The sequence below is a fragment of the Epinephelus moara genome, chromosome 6 (genome assembly GCF_006386435.1).
Source record: "Epinephelus moara isolate mb chromosome 6, YSFRI_EMoa_1.0, whole genome shotgun sequence".
In the NCBI taxonomy this organism is placed as follows: domain Eukaryota; kingdom Metazoa; phylum Chordata; class Actinopteri; order Perciformes; family Serranidae; genus Epinephelus; species Epinephelus moara.
In genome coordinates this window covers 8,342,322-8,364,652 of record NC_065511.1, presented here as the reverse complement: position 1 = coordinate 8,364,652, position 22,331 = coordinate 8,342,322, and the positions used below count along the sequence as shown (strand labels likewise).

Below are 22,331 nucleotides of genomic sequence, written 5' to 3'. Positions count from 1 at the left end.
GGCAGCGCAGAGGCATAGAAATAGAGAATAAAACCAGCCTTGCCATTTTAGTTGAAGTTGTTATGCACTTCAGCCTACCATAATTACAGCTGTACATTAATCTGTGCATGACCACACCTGAGTGATCTCAGTGTTGACTATGATTGACGGACGTGAGTGAGAGCTGCAGGAAGCTAAAAATAGAGCAGCTCTTTGCCGGTCTTCCATCACGTCCCCTCTCCTCACAGATGGCAGCCTGTAACCTGTAGGCTGCTGTGATGGATGCTTCTCATGGCAGGAAGACAGATCTGCACAACCTTTTGGTCCTGGAAGAGATGTTTCTTCATGGAAGACTGCTTCCTAAGTGACCAGGGTGACTGTGTGCGTGTGTGTGTGTGTGTCGCAGGGTGAATCTCAGTGGAATGGAACGCCACCCTATAGATTGCCCACCTGCAAATACCCTTGAAGCAGACACTATCCCTCTGCCTCCCAGACCCCCAAAGCCCCCAACTGTTCTGTAATTGGATGCTGCAGGATGCAGCTGGGGTTCATGGAATGTCCCTGCTGAGTGCCCAGACAGAAGGGGTCACCAAGTAGTGCTGGAAGAAAGCCTCGGGGGAAAGGGACACTAGGTGGAGAATGGCTGGTCTAGCAGGGGAAACAGATACCTCCATCTCTGGGGTATACTCATTTTCCACCTCCTGTTCAAGCATTTGCTGCAGTTTTGCTCAACTTGATTTAAAGTCTTACTTCTAAATGAGCTAAAACTACCAGATGATGAATCGGGCAAAAATTCAAATTCTTGAAATCTGTCTCATTAGTTTATTTTTTTAATGTTTTTTTCCAGAACATAATTTATCATTTTAGTAATAAAGTTTGATCTTTGTTTTTTTGTACGTGTTGTTAAACCATCATGATTGATTACCATTTGTATATTTATTTTCCTGTATCTTTGCTAATTTGTTGCATTAATGCTACATGTTAGGCCAATTTTAAGAGTTACCAACAATGTAATTATCTAAATGTATCTCAAACATGTCTAAAAGCTCTGGTATCAGATGCAACATCACTAATGGTGCATGTCCACAGGGGAGTTTGTGGATGCAAGGGGTCACACCACATCCTAGCTTTGGACGCCTGATGGGTGTGCTTTCACTGGTCGACTCTCTTCTGCCAGATTTCAGACTGAATCAACATGGTGGCTCATTTGGAAATGTTCTTTTACATAGTGGAAAAAGCTTATTGTGATATAGGTTACAGTGCAGTAACCACCTATATGCATCAAAAAGCTTGGGACAATCATTCCTATGCAAATGCTGTTTAAAACTGTTTAAATTATTTACTTTTATTAATCAAGTAGTCTGCTTACAGAATGTGTAATATAAGGTAATAAATATACAAATGTAAATGAGACAGTATTATGCATGAGAAATAAAGACAAAGAGGGAAAATCGTGATCATTAACATCCACATATGATGATCAATTGGACCTGGGCTGACATGATGACTTTAAATGGTTTTCACTGTACTACAAAAATAGTTGACAATAGGTGAGAAATAAGCCTGTCTGTTTCATTTTCAATTGATTTTCCAGAGGCAACGAATTGGCTGCCTGAACCTCAACCTAATGCAATAGAGGAGCAGCCAATGTGACGCCCTCTCTCACAGAATGCATGCAGGGTTACCAGAACACACTGCACAGCTGCTTATATGTATAATTAATGGAAAGCATGGAATGACTGTATGTTTTTCTGTTAAAAAAGTCTCTCTGTGCATAGAAAATATGTACAATACATATTTAATTCTTGTCATTTTCTAACCAGAGGAGCTGGTTAGCAGTCAGCTTGGTATCTGTTAAGTGAGCTGGCAGATAGTAAAAAGTCACTAGAATTTCCAAATTTAAGCACTATGCACATCATATGTCTGTTTTATATTCATCGCCTGGAAACCTCTGAATCATGACCTTCTCGATTTGGTGATGTGAAAGCAGCCCATCCTGTCAGACTGTGACAATGGGTGCGGTTACATGATGGCTTCTCATTCAGAATGAAATAAATCTGAATGAAATCATTTGGAATTTAAGTTTTTCCAGGTAGTTTACATGTGAAATATTCGTCCCGAATGAGGGTTTACATGGGAGATCAGTTTTATCGCCTTTTAATCGCCTGTATTCGGGTCCACGCAAGGTTTGGGGCAGGGAAGGTTTCTGATTGGATAGGGGGAGGGGCGGATGTTACATGTTTACGTTTACCGGAAGAAGCTCTCTCAGCTCGTTGCTATGCGCGCTATAGACGTCATTGCGCCAGAAGGGCAAGGAAACGAGCATGCGCAGAAAGACTGGAATGAACTTAAAGAGGAATGAGTGTATACAAGTGCGAGAAATTCTTTCATTTGGAATTAGAAACGGAATATTCCAGCCCTTTACATCGGATTGAATTTTCAATCGCATTGGCCATTTTCATTCCGAATTAGGTGTTTACAAGATCACTTTTAATAGGAATGAACTTTCATTCCGAATGAAAAGGGAATTAACCTGTCCATGTAAACATACTCACTAACCTTAGCTGAGGCAGCTATTGTGCTGAACAGTATTAAGGGGGGCTGTAAGATATAAAAACGGTATCTTTGTTATCACTAAAATAATGTCAAGTTTGTTTTTAATAATGAATGTTAAGAACTGGCCCGCCAACATTTGTACATAGGGCCGATGTGGGTAATTTATGGGCTGGAAAATGGGCCATTTTTGGTATTGTTCATGGGTTACATATTGTCCCCATACCAATTGCCCTCATGTGTGGGTTTACCCAAGTAGCCCCCAGATAAGATGCACAGTTTGGGCTCATACCCACTTTGTGCCCAGTAGCCATAGCATAACCATGTGCAGCCCACTTGGGTAAGACCATCGATGTGGGCAGTTGGCATTGGGACAACACCAAGCCTATGGACAATTCCATATATGGCCGATTTTTCAACCCATTTACTACCCACATGGGCCCCACATACAAATGCTGGTTGAGGAAGTACACCACTAATGCACTATATTGCCTTATGTTAGCTCAATTGCTATTTTTTTCTACAGATAATTAGATAATGCTGAAAAAACATCAAGCAGTGGAGAAGTTCAGGCTGCGGCGAGCTGCCATGCAACTGCTGTGGAAAGCTCTTGCTGCCAGCCAGATGAGTCTGCGGCAAAGTGTGGCCAACAGAAAGGTTGGGGTTAGCTTAACTTTTAGCGGTGAATTGCAGCCAGAAAATACCCACAGCCAATCAGTAAACTGAGTCTTGTGACTGCTGTGACATGGTGACCTATGTTACAAAGAATTTCTTCCCATCTGAAACACATGAACGAGCATTCTGGCTGCAGATGTATTTACCACGGCGAGTTTCCCCTTGCCACTGCTTGATGTGTTTTCGGCTTAAGGTTTGGCTTGCTAAGATGCCTTTTGGAATGAAAAAAAGCAAAATTTAATTGTAAATTTTAACTGCATTAAAAATCAGATTCAATTTGTCCCCCAAATCATGCAGCCCTACTTTAATTTATATCACATCTAACACCCTAACCCTAACCCACACATCTAGACATGGGATAATATGCCTGCTAATGTGTCTGTTGTTCAAAGTCTAGTTAGAGTCCAATGAAATGATAAGCACACTGCATTTTAGTAGTTGCTTCATGCATATCTGTAGTAGCTCCATCTGTGGGTGTAAGTGTGAATGTGATGGATGTGTGTGATTCTGCATCTCCAGATCCACACTATTAGTGGGAAGAAGGGTGACCACAGAGAGAAAATACATACGAGGCAACTACGATCAAGGGCACATATTTATCCAAGGACTAATCTACACAGCATACTACACTGAACACACCCTCGGGTTAGATTGAGCTACATATAAGTGGGTTGAAATGGGTTTTGTGTAGAAAAAGAAAAAAGATCTATATCTTCAAGGAACTACCTGGATAAATCAAAGATTAATTACACAAAGAGAGTGAGGGGGATTTCAGGGTCAGGGGTTAGGAGTACTCACCACATGTCCAGGCAGGTGGAGTAGTCTGTGGATCCCAGCAGGACATCTGGAGGCCTGTACCATAGGGTCACCACCTCGTTGGAGTAGGTATGGCTGGGGACGGACTTGGCCCTGGCCAGGCCTGAGGGGAGCAACACAACAACACTGTCTCAGAAAGCATTATCATTGGATGACCTTCACCAGGTTTCTGACAGCAAAGCAGAACACTGGAGAGGGGCAGCGCTCACTATATAGTATAGACTACTAGATGAGATTTTAACAGGGTTCCCACACATTTTCACGGACAAAATGTCAAAACTTTTCCATGACTCTTCACGGACTCAAAATAAAATTTCCATGACCGGTCACAATGGAAAACACAAACATTGCTCCATCTCAAAAATGCAGTGCAATTTAAAAGTATTCGTAGGCCATGGAAATGCCTAGGTATAGACACATAGGGAGTCATGATCCAACTTGTAAAACCATAACCCTTACAATGTGTGCTTGGAGGATTAAAGGATTCGCTGCTGTTGGTCATATCTATTTTATACAACAGGATTAGTTACATTGTACTTGTTGTCTAAAGGTTTCATAGTGGTCAACATTGTCTTGATGCAATCTAAACTATTTGTGCCCTCTTAACAATGCTTGTGACTCTGCTCAATGCCAGCCCAAAAACTGCATTGATTTTTTTTTTCTGCTACACAAGCATGATACCTTTTGTATTGCTATTTTCCTACTAGCACAAAAATGTATTTCACAGAATTGTATTGTCATGCCATGTTTTTTAAGATACTGTACTGTAATGAAGAGGCTTGATTGCTGTATTTTTGATAGCTTTTTTGTGTGTTTTATGTGAATGAAATTTCTTTTCCTTGAGGATAACAACGCACTATTTGGTCTAGTTACACCTGTATTATTTTCCTGTTATTCAAATTTTACATAAAAGGGGGTTAGATATGATTGTTTACTGTACTTAAAAATCACCTGTAACAAATGCCCAACAGTATGGGCTCAATATTTTTGTCTTTGACTCAGTGAATAGTTAGTCAGGAGGTAAGATTTTTACCCTATTTTTAGTTTATTTTTTTGATGTGTCACATTCTGCACAGGGTTAGTAACAGATATTAGGAGCATGGAGCCCATTGGAAATGTCACAATGTAGTTACTTCTTTTTAATATCTGTTACTTTTTCATTCTCTTTCAAACTCGGTGCTGACTAATTTGGATCAACGTTTGAGCGCTGCTTGGACAAAGACAAATTTGTGGCAGCACTTCATTGCATAGCCCCACAAAAGGGGCGAAAATGAGTGTGTCCAACCGTGTGTAATGTTTCCATCACTGCTGATCGGAGCTGATACCCGTGACTACTTCAGAGTCATTTGTCCTGGGAATGAATGCCGACTGTAACCATCCCACTGAAGGCCAAAGATGTTAGTGGGTGTTAGTGGGTTTTTGTCCAGTAGGAAAGGGACTTAAGGAAAAAAAGAGAAAACCTGATTTGTATCATCTGTGATTCTTAATCTGTATTGTCACCATTAGAAGTACGCTGAATTAGTTATCATCAGTTCCTGTTTGTAAAGTGCTCTTAGATGTACAGACAATCATCACTGGATTACTTTGATATAGAAAAAAAACTTAAAAATGTGATGATTCTCAGGCAAGTTCTGCAGTTAAAATGATCAGTAGTCTAGTTTTGTTTCTTTATGACTTGGACATTTTTTAATGGACATCACAATATCCTTGGAAAGTGTAAGTCCCACTTTCATCACGTCTGTGTGTTCAGATTTGTGACTAGGGGTATGCTCTTTCAGGCTCTTAAGGTTTTAAAATGCCTTACCAGCCTCCTTGAGCTGTCTATCACAGCCACTGCTGCTGCTGGAACTGCTCACCAAACACCGTCATGCACCTGTCCCTTTCACCTCACACAGTATCTTTGCCTCCAGCCTCCCCCGCCTGCACCCTCCCCTTCAACTCTCCTGTGTTCCCCTGGGTTAGTGCACTTCACAGTTTGAAAACCTCTCCGCAAGAGTCATGTAGAGTTCATTTCAAAAGAAAGCATTGGGGGACATTCAGATTTAATAACTCAGTAACTTGCTTTATAAGAAGAAGATGAAATCTGATGACTAATGTTAGCCAAGTGGAGCACAAACCACCACACAAAACTCTAACAGAGTAAAGGAAATAACTCTGACCATAGCCTGTTTCATTTCAGAAGAGTTGTACCAGTGCAGAACTGGAGAAAGCAATAGTTTTCCTTCATACTAATCTTATAACAGTGATGGTATTCTCCACTATGGGGTTTATAATGTAACAAGTCGTTTACAGGAGCAGTGCCAGTTCAGCATTGTGCAGTGCAAGGCCATTTATATCAAATAAAGTGTGGCTGTGCTCTCCAGGTTAGAGAATTACAAAAGCTATTGTTTGCATTCTGATGCCTTCTGTGGCATCAAACAAGCATCACTGATAGGTGTGGTCAGAAGTGTGCGCTGTTGAAACTGTAATCACACCGAACAGTGATGTCACACTGCACTGACACATCCTGGAGTGCTTTACTTCGCTGCAGCAACATGAGAAGTTAAACCCTGAAAGAGTTTCAGCTACTGCTAAGATGCTCATTAATTGAGCATAGTGTTAGTGTTAGGTCAGGCAGGCCACGGTGTCAAGCTCAGCTCACATCCCAGCTACATCAGCTGATCTCAAGCAGCCCAATGAGCTGATTGATGGAGGGGAGTCAGCTGATGGATCACATGATTTCTTTTTACCCAACCAAGTGGCAAATCTTATTCACGGTGCCCTATTCAAAATGCTTTGGCCTGCCTACTGTTGCTGCTTCCTCTGCGAGCTGCTTTGCAACCAGCCATTTGTTAGAAAACTATACAGTATTTCACTTTTTCCCCAGCAAGGCGCAGCCATCTTGGTGACGTTAAATGAACAGGTCGTTTTTGTTGTCCGCTAGTTTGCCAGGAGTTGTTGAGGTAGGCTTGGTAAACTTGGTACTGTAAAACATGTTTTGTCCTTTAATGACTGTGCCCGGAAATACAGGAAGTCAGTTCAGTAGTAGTGTTTGATAGAGGGGATTCAAGCTGCACAGCTGGTGCAGGTCAACCATACTTGCTGCTTTGAGAGAGGAACTGGAGTTTGCGATTGATTGTATAGATATGCAAAAATGGTAGAGGAGACATTACAACAGTGGTCAGGGGTAAACAGGGTAAAGCCTTTGGTTTATGATCTAAGGTGAAGCCAACATCATTAACTAGCCGATTCTGTTGCTGAGGAGGGAGCTCTTTGTTTCCAAAATTCTGAGAGCAAGCAAGATCTTTGTGGTGTCTCCACACCAAGGACAAAAGTCTGTTTTGTACACGGAGAAGAGAATGGGCACTTGAATGCAAAACAGATCATGTTAACATTACGTTATAGCATCTTGCATTGTTTCCTTGGCCCAACAGCTTGATGGAGACAGTGGTAGAGCACATTTTCCATGTTTGTCAGCTGCAGCTACCTTGCACTGAATGTGACACTAGTCATGGACCACCCGATGCGCTAACTTTCGAGTTCAGGCTTCTCTCACTTTGGCCGCTGTCGTCAGACTCCATGTTAACAGGTCTTTCCATTACATTTGGGCTTACCACCTCAAAAAGCATAGGCAATTGTGTTTTTTGAGATTGTCCCTGCTTCTTAGCATCTCAAAACTCTCAAACTCTATCGTATCAATACTCAGCTAATCTGATGTACAGTGTTGTACTCAGCTTTCCAAGTAAACAACCATTTTTGTGATGTCACTTACTCGCTTGTTGAAAGATGGCTGCACCCTGCTTTGAGATGCTATCCAGTTTTCAAGCAAATTTAGGTGGTGATCAAGTTTGATTGCAGTGCCATAAGGTAAAAAATCAAACAAACCCCAATAATATTGTCAGGTGTTTAATATCCAAGTCTGTTTAGACCAGAGGCACATGGGACATAGTGTTCAGTGTGTCCAAAAAGTCTGATTTTCCAAACCACAACGATTTCCTGGCATTAATCTTGATAGTTAAAACATCACCTCATTTAATTCTTGAGAGCTTGCAATATTGCTTCTAACATTCAGTGTGCAGATTACCCATCTTTCCCCAATGTTAACTTATTGAAGCTATCATATTGTACACCCAACATGGCAGACCTGTCTCTAGACTGACTTCTGTACAGTCAACCGCAACAAGCCTGAGATTGCCTTTTAAAATGTAAATTATGATGGACAACCTTTGAGGTTTCAGTGAGGAACAGAGGGACATGATTATCAGTACGATGAACCCAAAGGACCAAAACTCCTATTTCAATCAAGTGAATCGGACATCATTGGAGTACGGTTAATCAATGGTGACACTATGACCAGCTACATTTGCACCTGTCATTTGAAACTATGATAGGGTTTTATCAGCACCACAAAAAAGTGCTGGATTTTTCAAACTTTCTCGAGGGTTTTAATAATAAGTCAAGTGGCTTTAATGGACATGTCCAGGTTATTCTAAGCCTGGTCTAGCATTTATCTTTGTGATGAGACAAACCCAGGTTAGTTAAGTATCCAGTGACAGTGCTCCCATGGCAGCTAATAGTAGAGCAGAGTGCAGATGCAGCAAGCTTTAATGAGGCTGATGGCATTACCCCTTTGTCTCTTCCCAAGTGGTCGCAGGGCTTAATTAAAGCATTTAGATTAGTAAAAAAGGACTTCCTGCCCTGCTGATAGTCCCCTGTGTGTCGGAGGGAGAGGGGCAGAGGGGAGAATAAATGAGAGGAGGGAGGGCATATTTAACATTTCCTTGTGTTGGAACACCCACTGCATTCATCACGGCCGAGCACTGTAATGTCCACACACTGATCTAAGTTAGAATAGACGCCATCTGCCCGCTCACACTTAGAGGCTATTATTTCCTCTGCAGGTGCCCTGTGTGTTTGAGTCTCTTATTACTGCACTCATCATGAAAGGAAGTGCAATAATAACAGGCTGGCTGACTGTAACACTGGGAGGTGTAGTACAGAGTAAAATGAAGTGGCATTGTTCCTCGATCTAAGTAGTTCAATGTGTATTATCTGACCTGGCATTTTAACCATCCTCCTGACCTATACAGTGATTATAGATACAGTGGGTAAATTAAAGAGACAGTTCACCGAATAATCAAACATACATATTTTCCCTCTTACCTGTAGTGCTTTTTATCAGTCTGGATTTTTTTGGTGTGAGCTGCAGAGTGTTTAAATTATCAGCCATGGGGATGTCTGCCTTCTATCTAATTAAATGGAACTGTTAAAGGGACAGTTTTTGGGTTAACTGTCCCTTTAACATCGACTCTAGAAACCACCTCTAAAAAGATGTGCAGTCAAGATGCTCATCGGTTTAATGAGAATCTAAATATGTCCTCTTTGGTGTGCCCCCCTCAGACTTATAGGAGACTTTAGTAGTGGCAAACATGTCATTATTGTTGCCATGTTTTATGATGGCTTCTTCCGTCAACAACAGTACCGTGTGCTCAACCACACAGATGGAAGGCTGCATCTACTGCTAGCTCATCTAGCATCAATGAGCTAGCTAATATTACAGCTCAGACAAGGAAGACGCCGTTAATGTTTACGTCTCACGCAGTCACAAGCACGGGCCTCTTGTCCATGAGTAGATGCACACTTTCTTCTGCGCAGTGATACGGTTGGTGGGTGTAGTTCAGTAGAAAGAAAATAGTTCCTACATGAAACTGCTCACAACCAGGTCTGTAGATTATCTTGAGTAACCGGGTCATGATTTCTGGAACGGGACATTGCTGTTGAGTTTTCAAATGTATTTTTTTTGACACTTTGAGCACCATGAGCTGGGGGGGGGGCAGANTGCGCAGTGATACGGTTGGTGGGTGTAGTTCAGTAGAAAGAAAACAGTTCCTACATGAAACTGCTTACAACCAGGTCTGTAGATTATCTTGAGTAACCGGGTCATGATTTCTGGAAAGAGACATTGCTGTTGAGTTTTCAAATATATTTTTTTGGCACTTTGAGCACCATGAGCCGAGAGGGCAGACACTCAGCAATTCACACCAAAACAATCTAGATTGATAAATAGCACTACAGGTAAGAGGAAAAATCTGTAGTTTTGATAGTGGAGTAACCTGTATCTTTGATTACTGCAACTTTGCTTTGAGTGTCTGAACCAGGTTTTCTCTGGTACTTCTCTCTCTAATGGAATTCTCCATGTGTAATTGACAAAATAAAAAGTCATTACAACAGCGATCACACTCACTGGCACTAGTGCACTCATTTCCCTTCGGCCATTAATGCATGGAGTTGATAAAAATCCAGAAAAACCATTTGCTCATTTCCACCTTGACCGTGTACTCACACCTACAGCCTCTGCGCTGCCCTAGGTCTCTTAGTGTGGATTTAAAACCTGAACCCCAACAATAGATGTAAGATCACATTAGCCTTTAGTGCATTAAAACCAGCCCACACTTAACACTAAAAATGGATGTCATGTCACAGGTCTGACATCAACAATCAGTCCCCAAACAGAATGCATTACTGCTACTACTGGCCAACCACAAAACAAAACAGTACAAACACAGTTAAACACCACACTAAAATATGTTTCTGAAAACATTTGAGGTGAGAAATAAGCAAATCACTAACAGAATCTTGATTCATATTTGATCAGCACTGCCTAGTTTGACAGTTGGACCACATTTCATCAGCAGTAACTGATAGAATGACAGCTGCTTTAGATACTCTTCGGCTCTGATTGTAGTGAATGCCATTAGAGGCAGTAGGAAGAGGAGGAGGGACATTATTTTTTCACAGATTATCCGTCTCATGTACTTCTCTCAGAATACAGTGACAGTTGCAGCAAATATGACACAAAGTTATTTTCATAAAAGTTAGCAACTGTAGCTTTCAAGTCTGAGGTTGGTGTTATTTACAGATCCCATTTAAAGACCAAAACCAACAACCTTCCCATCTCTTGATACTTTCTGACAAAAATAAATAAATATAAACATAAATTACATATACATATTTCATTTTTAGCCAATAGTACTCAATCAGGAGAAAACAGTGCATTGGGGACTATTTTCAGCTGCAGATTAATTCAAATTTCGTACTGTAGTAGGTATTTTGGGGCAGCAGGATGGTGTTTGTGGGACAAAGTCCTGCAAGGGTCCAGTTTTGCAAAACCCCCACATGCAAAGATCAGCACTGGAACTTACCTTTTACCTGTAATTATCTAAGAGTCAAATTCGGACCCACCCAGACCTGTTAATATTAGCCCTGCGACCTGACCCTTAATTGAACACACCGTTGTACCAGTATGCTGTTTTGCTAAAAGCCCTGTACTATTCAGATGTGCAAAGCACTCACAGCTCCCACTTGCTGGCTTGCTGGCCACTTCAAGTTTCAAATTAAGAGTCCTCGTTTTAAATTAAAGCCCCCTTGTGTTTCATACATGGTCCAGGTATATCCTTGGTTTTGATCAAGTCTTGCTGTTGATGCAATGCATATCCAAAATAACTACCCTGCCGCTATCAGTCAGCCGCATCCTCAGCTCTGGAATAAAGTTTCATCGAACAGCTGATGCATATTTTGTCAGTCTGCCATGTGATACAGTTGTTAGATCAGGCAGAAGCTGCCGAGTGTCCACACAGCCAGCTCAGGTACCTGTGATTATTTTTATTCTGACCTGTTGCCCTCCATTATTTAGTCAACACATTTTCACTCTGACCTTGTCACATATGGACGTTTGGTCATGGACTTTCCACGTTGAGATATGACGTGTGAGGTACCCTGGGTGCATTGGTTGTTGACGTTCTGGGACGCCATGTCAACTTCAGCCTGTTACATGCTGTCTCTTTCAAAATAAACGCACTATGTTGGTACAACACCGTGAGTTGAGTGTTTTTTCCTTTAACAAGACACGCATGTGGTTACACTATACCTACACATGCACATGGTTGGGTTTAGGCAACAAAAGCATGTGGTTGGGTTTCAGAAAAAATAACAGGGTTTGGCTTTACAATCACACGGGAAGTAAACATCGGCCTCCCGGGTGAAAGTCAGTGCAACAGTGTGGCTCACTGACGTGTTTTTAATAGCTTTTGGACACAACTGAGTTCTATTAGGGCGAAGATATATCAAGCTTTGATACACACATAATACTTGATATTAGATACATTCATTGTTATAGTTGTCATGGGATTAATTTCATGTGATTTGTTGAAATTAAAAAATACAGGATATCCCCAGCATGACCTTTCATTTTAGCATCTCCCTATATTCATGAAATTACATGTGACATTCACCAAGGTCCAGCATCCACCCACAAACAGCTTGGAGGCAACCAGAATGTCTCAGCTCACCCTGTTCATGTGCTACAACTTGGACTCCATTTCCATCACTGGGTAAAAATCCACTACTTTGATTTACAGGTGGCAATGTGAAACAGCTCAATGTGTTCTACCACTTTGAATTTTTTTTTTCTTGTTAGCTGCTGTTAGCTTACCATGGTGTATGTAAAGAAAGACAGTAAGGTCTCAGCGTCACTGTTCCAAATAGAGAGTCCTGGTACTGGTTTAGTTGGTGGTTTCCATGTGCTTTGACATTTGGATCACCTTGTACAGTGTTCTATAGGTAAGCCAGCAGCCACATGACAGTAGCGAGGAAATGACCGTGCCCTGACCTACCCCCTCGAAACCCCACGAGTTCACCTGCAGAGGAGGATAATACTTCAAAGCCCTGACCTATAGCTTCCTACACACATACACCGACACACACACGCACCCCCTCAGCCACCTTCATCTGTTGTAGTTCATCAGTTGACCTGCCATCCTGTCCAGGTAGCTACTGGGATGAAGGTAACTGGTGAATTATACATCACTATCTCAGGCACAACACCGGGGGTCACAAAGTATTGGGTGGAAGAGGTGGGCTGGAGGGAAATAGGAGGAAGAGAGAATGTACAAAGAGATGGATGAAAATAGTCTTTGTCTCTGGGGGAAAGAACCCACTGTTCTTTTGAAGTTCATTTGGATTTTAAAGGCAGTTTGTAGCTTCTGCCTGCTTCTCCTCCTCCTTGCTAACACACAGCAGATTGAGAGATGTACTTAATCCTGCCAGAAGCTATTTAAAGTACCGTGGGAAATAATTCCACAGGGGACAACAATAACTTCTTCTAAATGGAGTTTTACTTAGTTTGGGCATCATGGTTCCCAAACTTCATCAAACCGGTCTGCAGTGCCAGTTGTCCAAAATGGAGAAAGAAACATTTCAAGCTTAGTCAGTTTTATTCAGTTCTTCTCTGCTCTTCATTTGTGTTCTCAGGACTCATGTGAAGGAAACGTTCAACATGTTGGGAAATATGCTTCACTTACTACTAACTGGGTAGTTATAATGGCTATGAACTGCACATTTTGACTAGAATTCAGCAAAAGCATGCAGAATCTGTAGGCAGCAGGACACGTTTTGGTATTGGATGTTTTCTGATCTCAGTTTGTAGTCCCGGTAGCATTTACCAATCCCGTTTGAGTGAGCTTTGTTTAAGGGGTGAACAATAATATCAGCACGTCATTGGTATCGGCCGATATTCGCATTAAAATGAACTTTCAAAATAAGCCAACCTGCTGATAATATCGTCATGTCAGAATCGGCCAATGTGATTTTTCTCAATTTGCACAACGAATGAATATTACATACATTGAAAATAATTCTATTTCATGTCTCCATCTGCTGGTGGGCCATCACAATAAGAGTATGCATGTGTAATATGATGTTAATTCCACTACAGAAGAGACTTGATCATCACTAAAATTAGGTAGGGAAAAAAGTGGATACATCGATATCGGCCAAATGAGTTATGAATTGGCATATTGGATATCTGCAAAAAATTCAATGTCATGCATCCCTACTTTGTTTACATGTGAGCAAAAGAGGTGGAACGCATTAGTCAATTTGCAGTCCCAGACCATCATCCATTGACAACTAAATTGTTGTTAGCTCTTGTTTAATTTATCTGCATTCTTACAAAGATATCAGTTTATAGAGATTGACCAAAATTTTGTCTGGACCTGTCTCAAGTTGATACTCAAACTGTAAACAATTACCAGCAAAGGGCCAGGATGTCCCCTGGTTACAGATTGTGGTTGACTGGTTTACTGCTTTGCAGAAGGATAATTATAGCTTAAAGGCTTTTGTACATCTTGTCCGTATCTGTCTGTCATTCAATAAAAATCTTTATGCACAGAAACCTTGCAGACTGATTCAGGTATATTATTATCATCCACCTGAATATTGCTATCTAAACTGTTGAAAGTAATCTATCTGAGTTTTGAAATGATACTGTTTGCCCCATTCCTCTCTCTTGTTGCAGATGTACATGTCCTGCAGGTTATGCCACATTTTCTTCACTGCTTCTCGGTCAAACAACTCGCACAGAAAATCTGACCTGTTCTGAAAAATCTATTGACGGACAAAAGTTGTGGAGTCAGTGTGCAAACATGACTGACACAACATGAGATTGTATTTATTTGCAACAATTATGTATGAAAAGTATAGAGTTGTGTGGTGTACAGTGGCCTTTAGCCTACAGTTTTGTCCTGTGTCAAAGTCTGTCTCATGTTTTTTCACTTTGAGTCTCATTCACTGCCCATCCTGCATCTTTCACTATGTTTTAAATGCAGACAGGTAACTGGAAGAAATCATGTGAAACAGCTGTTTGCCTTCGCTCCAGTATAATGGAACTAGATGGCACTCGGTTTGTGGTGTTCAAAGCACCACAAATATACATTTGAAAAACTCAACAGCAATGTCTCTTTCCAGAAATCATGACTTGGTTACTCAAGATAATCCACAGATCTTGTTTTGAGCAGTTTTATTCTTCTCTCTACTGAACTATACCCCCAAACTGTATCACAGTGCAGAAGGAAGTGTGCATCTACTCATGGACAAGAGCCTTGTACTAGTGATGACTAGTGGCGGAAGATTTTATCATTCATGGCATCTTCCTTGGCTTAGCTTTAACGTTAGCTAGTTCAGCGGTGCTAGATGAGCTAGCAGTAAATACTGTTCACAACAAGGACTGTGAGTTATCTTAATTATCTTAAATAAACGGATCATGATTTCTGAAAAGAGACATTGCTATTTTTTTTGGCTCTTTAAGTCCCACAAGCCGAAAAAGTTGAATTTCAGGACTAAACTGTAAATGTGTGGGTCCACACTCAACTGTGATTTCATTTTTCTTGTTTTCATGACATTTAAGATGACTAACCAGAACATACGAGTGTATGTAAACACACCACTGGCTACAGGGCTTACAGGTGGTGTTTGCTTCAGCCTTCCCACAATATACAGAGAGAACAAACATAACGTTGTATATTGGTATGTTACAAAAACAGAGACATAAAGTTAAGAAAGCCTCGGCTGCACGCAAAGCTTTCTTTGGCAGAGAGTTTCTGCTGCATCCACTCATCTGAAAATACACACATCTAATATGGATGAGGAACCAAAGCAGCAGGTAAATACTGCTCTGCTTGGCTGTTCAGTGGAAAATGATACCCAGATTTTCAAACTGAAGTGACTGATATTTGAGTCAGCTAAATTTTTACTAAGTTCTGTCATTAAATGCTTCATTTCTAAGGTATTACCTTTGATACTGGGGTTTTCAGTATTTCTATTTACATTAATTCCGTTAAATACACACACTTAATTAGCATGGCTGGACGTCAAGGTTTTTATAGTAAATGTGTGCCTCTTTAAATCCAACATTCTTTCATGTGTATGCATATGTGTGTGTGTTCAGCATACCACCTGCCGTCGTCCCAGCTCATTTCCCAACACAGAGTGGACTGTAATGAGCTCTACATTATAGTCGCCTACATGAAACCAGTCAGGTCATTATCTACAGGCACACCAAACATCATCATGGTTTCTGCTGCTGGTGTGTTAAACCCTGCAGTTTATTTCAGTCTGGTCTCAGGTTTGGACTGAAACACGCACACATATAGAGTTCATTCATCTGATGGACTTCAGAATACCATCTGCAGCCGCCATGAATCCACACCTAGAGTTACACACACACACACACACACACACACACACCCACTTCCCGGTGTAGTGGCGAGGCGCTGGGTGGAACAGCACACTGGGGAGAGCCAAACAGTCTGCTCTGGGTGCCTGCAACATTCCTCCAGCTCCATTGTCACATTGCTTCACTCCTCACACATCATTATCCCAGCAGCTGTTACTTCACAGCACAGCAACGCCAACTTCTCAGGAAATAAACACACATCAGTACACAGTAGCTAGCTATAGCTGTACTGTGACAGCAAAAGCAAAAGCACCCAGAACAAAAATTTAAATGCAACACTTGTTTTTGGTCCCATTTTTCACAGGTTCAGATAAAGATCTATGACTTATTTCTCTCAAATTTTGTGCACAAAAACCTGATAGGTGTGGCATATCAAGATGCTGATGAAACAGCATCATTACGGGGCGGCAGTGCCTTAGTGGATAGAGCAGGTGCCCCATGTACAAGGCTGTTGCCGCAGCGGCCCAGGTTCAGCTCCAACCTTCTCTCTCCCCCCCTTCACACTTAGCTGTCCTATCAATTAAAGGCAAAAATGCCCAAAAAAAAATCTTAAAAAACAAAACAAAAAAACGGTCAAAAAAACACAATAAACGGCCACTCTAAAACATGCGATCAGATAACAGCCCCAATGTTGCAAGTTTTAAGGGGATTGCAGGAATGTCCATCAGAGCTGTTACCCGTGAATTGAATGTTCATTTCACCACCATAAGCCGTCTCCAGTGTCATTTTTGAGAATTTGGCAGTACATCCAACCGACCTCACAACTTCAGACCAGCCCAGGACCTCAACATTGAGAGTCTTCACCTGCACGACCATCTGAGACCAGCCATCCGAACAGCAGATGCAACAGTTTGTTAGCCCACCAAAGAATTTCTGCAGACTGTCAGAAGCCATCTCAGGGAAGCTTATCTGCATGCTCATCATCCTCACTGGGGTCTTGACCTGACAGCAGTCATTATGAAGTGGGCAACTGCTCACCTAAGATGGCGTCTAGCAGTTTGGAGAAGTGTTCTCTTTATAGATGAATCCTGGTTTACACTGTACCAAGCAGATGGCAGACAACAGGCATGGGGTCATGTGGGCGGGCATGCTAACATTTGCTAAGTACACAAAGTACCGCTAGCACTGCTAAAAACAAGTCACTTTGTTCTGTGAGTGAGTACAACTGGCTGACTGGGTGACTGGAGAGGACCTGGGACTCCCAGCTCTTCACTCACTTCACAAACTGTCTGGAACAGGTTCTCACGTGGATGGAGTCCCAAACACACACCGCTCTGTCATTTTGTGTGTGACTGAACCTCAGATAAGGTTTCTGGCTGCTGACCGCAGTCTGTGCTCCTGGTTGGCGATAGACACTGACAGCATATGGCAATGCCTCAGTGTTTGAGAGCGAACACAAGCAGCCTTTCAGCAGGTTCATCCCAACTGTGGACACACTCACTCTCTCATGAGGCTCTGAAGTATGTGGGCTACGAGCAATGCTCATCTGCTGTTTCATCCGCTGCTATAATTAGGGGCTTGTCAACAGAAAATTGTCTCAAGGCTAAAGTCATTTTGTGTGTGACGAAAATGCGTGCTTGTTGCCAGCACTTACACACAAGTGTGGCTCCAGGAAGGTATATGAAAAGGAGATTAAAATTATAATATGAAAAAATAGACTAGAATTACCGCCTCACAGTTGTATACCTCCGTGAACCATTCAAGTTGCATTTACAGTTCACATTTATGTCTGTGAAAACATGGATGCTTCACACACATCTTCACCCTGGCAGCACAGAAGATCTATACAATCAGCACAGTTTCAAGGTGGGCACCCAAGATTAGTGTCACCAACTGGGTGTCTGACCAAATATCTCCCCCTCTGTTTGAGTAATGGCCACATATCATCACTTCAGCATTTTATTAGGGCTGTACCCAAATATTCGGATATTCGAATATTCGTTTCTATGGGTAGATATTCGTTATGAAAATTTGGTATTCGATATTTGTTTTCTTATTTACTTATTTTTTTTTATTATTTTTTTTTTTACATATTTTTTTGGTGCTAAATGTAGTCTTTTTGTTGTTGGTAAATGTAGGTTATCAATAAAAAACAAAACTTTTAAATTGCATTGTTAAAAATGTGAAAATATAGTATAGCCTACCAACTGAGCTTGTGCGCACGGCACGCTTGAGCGCATCCATCTGAGGCTGTGGATCAATGCCAAGTTTTACCACTTTATCACTATTCCCTCTAACTTGTAGCTGTTTTTTCGTTATCTTTTGAATTTAATATGAATTATGGAACCGTTTTTGTCAACGTTTGTTTCCCCCGTTTTGTACAATAAATTATTGTTTAAAGTTTCAACAAGTTTCTTTTGGAGTGCGTGACACAAGTGTGTTTTGAAAACGACCGCGGACTGTCACCTGCTCAACGCATCAGTACCTTCGGATGCCATGACAGTAATAGCCAATAATGTCAAAATATCATTTACAGACCGATTTAACAGACGATCACTGCTGCCCGACCCGCAGGTCCATTTGCGGGTCCCGCGGGTTACGGGTCGACCCGCGCATCACTACTCAGCTCAGTCTATAAAGCTGTACACAACAGTAAGGCTATAGACATTATATTCTATTCAGGCCGGCAGAACCAGCAGCGCATCGGCTCTACAGTGCACGGCACTGCTGATTAACCATTTTATTGCAGCACAGAGTGTCTGCCAGCAACCAATTACTTGCAGAGGCTTCCTACAACTTGTTTCAACGGTTCCAATTTAATCAGGATGACTAGCCAATGTGAAAATCAAATCAGCCCTACATTTTATCCTATTAGACATTTGTGTGAAAGTTCATCAATTAGTGCATGAATTCTTCAGTTGTTGCCAAAACATGTTTTGTGAGGTCACAGTAACCTTTGACCACCAAATTCTAATCAGTTAATCCTTAAGTCTGAGTGGACATTTGTGCCAAATTTGAAGAAATTTCCACAAGGTCCACTTAAGATATCGTGTTCACAAGAATGAGATGGATGCAAGATCACAGTGACCTTGACCTATGACCACCAAAATCTACTTTGGTCATTGCTCAGTCCAAGTGGATACTTCTGCCAAATTTGAAGAAAATCTCTTATGGATGTCTTGAGATATTGCAATACTGCATTCACAAGAATGGGAATGAACGTATGGCTGGACAGACAGCCCGAGAACATACTGCCTCAGATCACTGAATCACTGGCGTGGAGGCATCAAAAGAAAAATCAAATTAAATAAAAAACAGTAAAAATTGATTGTACTTTTATTCAATGATGATGGATGGTGTAATCATTGTAGATTCTGATACTGTATGTCTTGTATTTGAAAAATTGTTATGTTTACAGTACATCCCAGGAAACATGAATGTGGCAGTAGCAGTCCAATGTTGTTCATACAATAATAAAGCACTGGGGAACTTCACTGCTAAAAACATGTAAGTGAAATGTTGCCCTGGGCTGAAAAATGATCACAACTAAAATGGGGTTTTGGATGAAATGCTCTGAACAGGGTCTATAGTACAGCTTTAAGTCCTGATTTGGAATGGGTGTATGGTGGCTCAATTCTTGATTGTGACATTAAACGGTAAACTGTTGAGTTTTCCTGTAAATACATATAGTTACAGTATTTTTGCAATCAGTGTGTCACGAAAACACACTAAGACCTAACAAACACTTTGAATACATTTACTTCCTCATGAAATATTGGCAAAGTTGATTTCATGAATATTCTGAAACCTATATCTATGCTTACAAGCTTGCTGTCTTCTTCCCTACCTTTGTTGGCGCACTGGTGCCTTTCATGGCATTTTACCACCACAGACTGTCACTCAGTGGAACAGCAAGTATGTCCTCTTGTATGTGCACAAGATACAAAACAGGGATCCGCACTTCCAAGGCTGCTCTATTACACTTACAGTAGTGAAATCTACCCAGGGTACCAGTGTTCAAAGAAAATCTGCTGGTGTGGAGGTAGAAAGAATGGAGCTTATCAGACCTCTGTTGCCTGCTACTCACATCTGCTACTGGCTAGTGGCTCAAGGCTATATCCACCAATACTGGCATGACACGACTGAACTGTTGGCAGTGGAGGTGCATTGTAGATAACGTAGGCAGCAGGTTTTGAAAGAATATGTGAATGTGAGGAATAAAAAAGATGATATCTCTGTACTGCTGCATAGATTTTGCTCCATTTTTTAGTCTGTCCATCATGTGTGATGTAAATGATAAATAATGGCAGGTGGCTGTAGCCAATCACCTCATCGTCCTTTAAATGATGTGAACTCTAATGCTGCTTACTGCATGATTACATTATATATTAAATTTCAATTTCATGTCAACATTAAATTTCCCATGAATAACTTACATTAGTACAACATTTTTTGTGTAACAAATTTTCTGGAATTTCATCTTTTAATATGCAAATGTAATTACATGTGCATACATCTCCAGAACATAAATCTAAGCATTGGAGAAAGCCTGGTTCAAAAATCTTGTTTAATTTTGTTGTCAATTGAGAGTGAAAAGTTTTTACAGAGGTAGTTTTGGAAATCTCTTTTTATCACTCCATTAATAAGAAAATACTGTCTACAGCCATTAATTAATTTTATTATTAATTTTTTAGGAATTTTTTTAGGAAGAAAATGTTCTATAAATCAGGCAATGAATGATATATGAACAAACCCCTCTGTAAAAACCTTCAGAATATAGATAGGAATAAAAGTAGAAAGTTTGGTGTATGTAAGTGCTGAATTTCTGATTTCTGACTTAGAGAAAGAGAAAAAAATAATTTAGAGATAATGGCTTTAAAAAAATATGTATTGCAAAATTCCATAGTTTTTTAGGCAAGAAATAAGATACTACAGGTGAGTGGGGTAGAAATCTTAACTAATAGATAACACTGTGAACCTTCCACAGTTGATTACTCTTTTTTGTATTATAAGTTTTCTGAAATTATATGTTTAAATATGCAAATGAACACTGCAAAAGACTTGCACATCCCAGTGTCCAATGAAGAGGGTGCTGGATCGAAGAAATATATTTGTATCAAAGTAGAAACAAATAGATCAGCTCCCATTAGCTAGTTTGTGGACGGATCTACTTGTTTCTACTTTGCTAAATGTGGAAATGAGTCATTATCTAATTAAATATGTGCTTTTTGCAGAAATTTCCAGAACAGAAATCTGAACTAATATAAACACATAAACATATATTCAGGACATTTTCTTTCCACTAGTGACTAGTCTGAGAGAAGACACGCTATGAAAACTAAATAAATGTTTTCACCTGTGGTGATTCCCCTTCATTTTATTTTACTTAATTTTTTAACATAGTGTAAGAGATAATGTAAGTAAGAAATGGATGGTCTACTCTACATTAGGTTTATATAGGATTAACTATTTGTACTACAGGTCTTGTATATGTGTGTGTTCAGGCAGGGAAGCAGTGATTATGGTCCTCACAGCTCCACTACACAAACAATACAAATCACCCCCCACACACTGCTTATGTTGGCCTCAATTAGTTGTGTCCTTGATATGAAACGTGGGCTCCTCGAAGCCCCATTTATGTGCTGGTTGTTTGTGCAGCTCATTAAAAAGTGAGTAAACCCACAGAGGAGCAGAGGGGAGCATCTGGAGCCACTCCACAACCAGCAGCAGGGATATGGAGCCCTGGCCACTGTGGCTGAGAAATCAGCCCTGCCTGCTCACTCAGCTCCCCCTCTGCCCAGCTACTCATCTATAATTTTTTGTACAGCTTTTAAGTGAGGTGGGAATCTTTTCAAGTGTGAAGCGTAGTCACTGGTGTTGGGCTATTGCTATTAGCTTTTGTCCTCCCCTCTTGGTGACATCAGCCACCTTTACAGTAACCTGAAAGTTTTTCTATAAATGCTACAGTGCAAGCTCATTAAATTTTGGCCATTCTACATATTTATAATACACTGAAATTATAAAATGTGAGCAAAATCAACTGCTCCTGAAGCATAGCAATTAACAGCCATTACAAAGATGACATGTCGGAGTTCTTCAACAGGTCAGATACTGGCAGGTGACCTGCAATAAAGGTGACTTGCAGGTGGAATTTTGTCTGTTCTGAGTGAAACAGAGAACATGCTGGTTGTTTTGTTGGAAGATACAATCTTTTAAACTGAAAATAAAAATAATTTCATTCAATACTTTAACATTTTAATGCTCTGACTGCTGACTTTGTGTGTCGGCTCTGTCTTCTGTGCCACCCAGAATATGAATA

At 40.8% G+C, this 22,331-nt stretch overlaps 1 protein-coding gene across 2 annotated transcripts in view; it reads right to left on the bottom strand.

The window, feature by feature from the left end:
• Positions 1-22,331, bottom strand: part of cdk14 (cyclin-dependent kinase 14) — a 270,852-nt gene that overhangs the window by 116,564 nt on the left and 131,957 nt on the right. For both annotated transcript variants that reach the window (XM_050047719.1, XM_050047720.1), the window contains one exon: positions 4,006-4,126. In XM_050047719.1, the coding sequence (XP_049903676.1) occupies positions 4,006-4,126 (121 nt within the window). The remainder of the gene's footprint in view (positions 1-4,005; positions 4,127-22,331) is intronic.